General features: G+C 46.9%; 1 protein-coding gene across 1 annotated transcript in view; it reads right to left on the minus strand.

The window, feature by feature from the left end:
• Elp2 (elongator acetyltransferase complex subunit 2) overlaps window positions 1-4,750 on the minus strand; it is a 34,460-nt gene extending 29,710 nt beyond the window's left edge. The window contains exons 1-2 of the mRNA XM_052201360.1: window positions 4,566-4,750; window positions 1,264-1,342 (exon numbers count right to left, since the gene is read on the minus strand). Of these exons, the coding sequence (XP_052057320.1) occupies window positions 1,264-1,342; window positions 4,566-4,703 (217 nt within the window). The 5' untranslated portion in view covers window positions 4,704-4,750. The remainder of the gene's footprint in view (window positions 1-1,263; window positions 1,343-4,565) is intronic.
• Window positions 4,751-5,308: the final 558 nt, after the last annotated feature.

Consider the following 5,308-nt stretch of genomic DNA (forward strand, 5'->3'; position numbering starts at 1 on the left):
TAGGCCAGCCAAGGCTACACAGTGAAACCGAATCTTTAAAAAACAACAATAATAATTACACAGTCAAGACGGCTCATTAGGTGAAGAAAGGCACCTGCTATACAAACCTGAGTATATAAAACTACCTGAGTTTGATCCCCACACCCTCAAAGGTGGACAGACTTTCTCCACATGCACTGTGTGTAGCATGTACCCTAACCCACTGGCAATAGTAATTTAATTACTGATATACAAAATATGCTGTATTGGCTGGGTTTGTGTCAACTTGGCACAAACTAGGCGTTGGAGAGGAAATGCCTCTGTGAGATCCAACTATGCAGCATTTTCTCAACTAGTGATCGATGGAGGAGGGCCCAGCCATGCTGGGCGGTGCCATCCCTGGCTGGTGGACCGGGGTTCTATTAGAAAGCAGGCTGATCGAGCCAGGGGAAACAAGCCAGTAAGCTGCACCCTTCCATGGCCTCGGCCTCAGCTCCTGCTTCTGGGATTCTACCCTGTTTGAATTCCTGTCCTGAATTCCTACAATAGTGAACAGTACTCTGGAAGTTGAATAAACCCTTTCTTCCTAAACTTTCTTGTGGTTTGTGGTCATGGTATTTCATTGCAGCAATAGAAGCCCTAACTCAGACAAAGGTTAATAGAAATTTTCATTTTGCTAAAGAATTCTAATGTTAGAACCATAAAAAATTAATAAGAACAAAAGCACAATGTTGTATGTCTACAAGGCTCTTTAATGACTATGTTAAAGAACATCTTCAGCTTCATATCTGCTTCTTTGTTTAGTCTGTTAAGTATCACAGGTCATGTGGCTGATAGAAAACCACACAGCACACTCATGACAGCCTGCGAATGAATACTTTTTAGTATTATGAAAACAACATGGGCCTCCCACACCTCAGAACCACCTAGACTCCTCTGGTTCAGTATCAACCCTTACGTTTCAGACAATGCAACAAAACACAAGGTCTTAACCAAATAACCCAACAGTCTTATTGAGACAGCAGATAGACTTGCATTAACTCGGCCTACGCCCCGCTCACAGGGTTTTTGATCAAAAGCCATGGCACGGGGCATATCCATGCTTTACCTGAGGTCAAGTAAAAACACTAGTCAGCCATTTCACAGGGTAGACCTTTTAAATTTTTTCCAAATATAAAACGTCAGTGAAGGAAATGCTAAAATACAAAAAAACATGAAAGAAAACCCACTAGCCATACTTTATCAGAAAGCATTTGAGAGCAACCCTCTCCGCTCACTACTCACAGCCGTCCTCTGTGCGGATCCACTGCAGGCAGTTGACCCTAGCGGTGTGCCCATTCAGATTGTTGACAACTACCTTTTTCTTTAGAGAAAAAACAAAACAATTAGTGTATTAGAATGGAAGCTACAAAGGAATCGGGAAGTAAGTAAGATCAGTTATCAATATTTTGTCGAAATAAAAAGAGCAGAATTCCATCAACAAAGTTGCATTTCAAGCCATACACGTCTAACTGTGGCATAAGGCCCCGTTCACATCACTCGATCCCTGGATCTTCATCTACACAGCTCTGCTCTCCCAACCCACCTTGTCAGCAAACCTGTCTCAATGCTCCAAGACAAGCAAGTAGTCCCTTCTCTGAGAAGGACTGCCATAGTCCTTAGCAAAATACTATGAGTTGAAGGCTTAATTCATTTATTTTTATTTCATGTGCACTGGTGTTTCACCTGCATGCATGTCTGTATCGGGGTGTTGGATCCCCTGGAATTGGAACTATAGACATTGTGAGCTGCCGTGTGGGTGTTAGAAATTGAACCCAGATCCTCTGAAAGGGCAGCCAGTGCTCATAATTGCCAAGCCATCTCTCTGCCACGTTAGTGGTTTAAAGAAAGAAAAAGAAAAATCTGCAGTTAATGTATACAAATTCATGGTTCATTTTGAGGAATCCGTCATGTATACAAAGTTGTGGCTAGTCAAGTGGTAGGTCCTTTAGGCTTAGTGGCCAGTGACACAAGGTCAGGAGGCCACAATTAACAATCAAAATCTGCTCCCTGCAAGTTCTACAAACAGATTCCCAGCAGATCCTCAGCTGCCCTGGGCAGCCGTACCTCACGCACAGCTAAGATCTGCTCACTTGCAGATCTTTATAGCCCTTCCCATGTTTGTTATCAACAGTACTGACTTGTTGTCAGCTTGTGCACCAAACAAAATTTCTCATGGCCAGGAAAAAGAAACAGACAAATTAATATATTTAACAAATGAAACCTCAGAGGCTGGAATGGAATGATGGATTTTGTTGTCTCTCCCACTAGACTGAGAATTATTCATCATCTTTGTAGCTTCACAACGCCTACAGAAAGCTTAGAGGAGGGCTCTCAAAAATGCTAAATAGGAGCCGGGCGGTGGTGATGCACGCCTTTAATCCCAGCACTTGGGAGGCAGAGGCAGGCAGATTTCTGAGTTGGAGGCCAGCCTGGTCTACAGAGTGAGTTCCAGGACAGCCAGGGCTACACAGAGAAACCCTGTCTCAAAAAAAAAAAAAAAAAAAAAAAAAAAAAAGCTAAATAGGGATAGAGAGATGGCTCAGTGGTTAAGAGCACTGACTGCTCTTCCAAGGTCCTGAGTTCAATTCCCAGCAACCACATGGTGGCTCACAACCACCTGTAATGGGATCTGATGCCTTCTTCTGGTGTGTCTGAAGACAACTACAGTGTACTCATATAAACAGAACTAAAAATTAAAAATGCTGACTAAACACCATCCTAAAATCTGTATTGCAGCATTTTGTGTGCACACCTGAGTGTGCATGGGCGTGTGTGCTCCTACACACCACAGGCTGGCTCAGAATGTCTTCCTCAATCAAATTCTCCACCTTATTTTCTGAACCTGAGATGTTTTGGCTAGATGGGTAGCCAGTGAGCTCTGGAGTTAGAGACACACAGACATGCCTGGCTTTCACCTGGGTGCCAGGGAACCTGAATATAAGTCATGTTTGCTCAGCAAGCACTTTACCCTTAGAAGCCATCTCTCCAGCCCCACATCTCAAGTATTCCCACTCCTTTAATTAAACATCCAACAATAAAAATACTTAACAAAGTATTTTGGGGTTCTCTGTTAAAATATATGCTTAAAATCCTCTAACATGGGCTGGAGAGATGGCTCAGCGGGTAAGAGCACTGACTGCTCTTCCAAAGGTCATGAGTTCGAATCCCAGCATCCACATGGTGGCTCACAACCATCCATAAAGAGATCTGACACCTACAGTGTACTTACTTACATATAATAAATAAATAAATATTTAAAAAAACATTAAAAAATCCTCTAACATGGCTATCAGGTTATCATTACAAAATATGACAGAGGTGGGCGTGGCAGCTCGGGTCTGTGGTCTCAGCACCTGGGAGGCTACAGCAAGAGGATGGAGAGTTTGAGGGTAACCTCAACTACACAGTGGATTCACAGGCAGGGCAGCCTGGGCTATAAAGTAAAACACTAAAAAAATAAAAGCATTTTAAAAAATTATGGGCTGGGTGGTGGTGGTACACACCTTTAATCCCAGCACTTGGGAGGCAGAGGCAGGCGGATTTCTGAGTTCAAGGCCAGCCTGGTCTACAGAGTGAGTTCCAGGACAGCCAGGGCTACACAGAGAAACCCTGTCTCAACCCACCCCCCCCCAAAAAAAATTATGGAAGCTATCGGGGACAAAATCACCGAATCCACTGACTTCTGCCCAACGATGGGCTTCTACCAGTTTAGTTAACCACTGGCTGAACGCCAATGTAATAAAGTTTACCTTTGGTTTGATGTGCTTCTTGATAACACTACCTATAGCAAATTGATAAGAAATAAGACCAGCATGCTACACGTTAGAGGAAATAATATTTTTTCATATAGAACTTTGTATCTGCAAAGTTTAGGAAAATGGGATTTAAAATCAAATTTTAACAACGCAACACCGTGAGAAACAGACAGGCATCTACACCACATTTTAGTTTACAGCGTTTCAACAGACAAAAGGACCCATGCAACACTAACCGCACCATCCATCCTAAAGTAACCAGGGGTGGGGGTGGGGGAGACGGTTCTAACTCCGGTAGCGTGCATTAATTACTCACTTGAGAAGTTGAATAGGAAAACTGCCAAATAGCTGGCTGGCGTTCAAAAAAAATGGGTTAAGTCCTGCCTTATTAACAGGCTTAAGCCTCCATCCTCTATTTTCTCCGCAGTTCCTTAAAAGCTGCATTCACGTACCTAAAATATCCTTAACATTTCTCTGCAAATTCAATGTAAGTTTGTTAAGTATACTGCGGGGGAAATAAAGAAGTCAGATGCTTTAACCCACGTCTAAATTTCAATTCTTATAAGGGTATTGAGAAAGATGTCATCCGTGGGATTTCAGCTCAAGGATCACAAGCCACGGTCGGCTACCCTAGGCTGACGCTGCAGAAGCAGGAGAGAGCAGAGCCCAGGTCGCACGGGAGACTCTCCTCCTAGACCCCTGGAGTGTGCTAGACCCCGCACTCGGCCTGCAGGCTGGGCCCACAGCGCACGCACCCTAGAGGCTGGGAGTCCACCTAATTCCTCGTACCTGAGGGTCATAGAGAACAACGGAGCAGGATGTGCCGAAGGCCAGGAGTCCTCCGGGCCCGGCATTCCAACTCAAAGCTCCTCGAACCCGGTTCGGGCAGCAAAACACATGAGAAACCTCCAGCACAGAAGACAACATGATGCTAGGTGGTCAATGGCCGAGACACTCCCGCGCACTTCCGCCCCAGAGCGGAACTACTCTAGCTAACCGCGGATACTCCGGCATTCGCCAGCCGTCCGTATTTCGAAGGGGCCGGGGCGGGGCTAAGACGCCCAGCTCCGCAGGCCACGCCTCCCGGCCACGCCCCCGCCTGCTGGCGTGGTTCTCTCCCGTAGCCTTTGCTTGCCTCGCGCATCACTTTGACCGCTGCTCCGCGCGTTAGGCAGGCCTGACCGCTGTGTGCAGGGCACTCTCGAAGGAGCTCGTGGTCCCGGACGGTTCCATCGGGCCCGGCTGCCCACAGCGGACTGGAGTGGGCTGCGGTCCTGGCGTGGAGCGGAAGGGCGCGAGGAAAGGACCCGCACCCGCCCCTCCATCGCGGCGAGCTCGTGGCGTCTGAGAACACGCGGAAAAGCGGATCGGTCTTGGCAGACCGGGCTCCGGAGCTGCACTGCGCGTGCGCCACGGTGCTAGCCGCGGGAGGCGACGGTAATTACCAATTGTCCTGCCTGGAGGAGGCGCGGCAACCCGGGGCCGAGGGGCGGCCGGGCTCATGATTCTGCCGCTGCTCGTAAAGGCTTCTC

Source organism: Apodemus sylvaticus, chromosome 13, assembly GCF_947179515.1.
Source record: "Apodemus sylvaticus chromosome 13, mApoSyl1.1, whole genome shotgun sequence".
NCBI classification, from domain to species: domain Eukaryota; kingdom Metazoa; phylum Chordata; class Mammalia; order Rodentia; family Muridae; genus Apodemus; species Apodemus sylvaticus.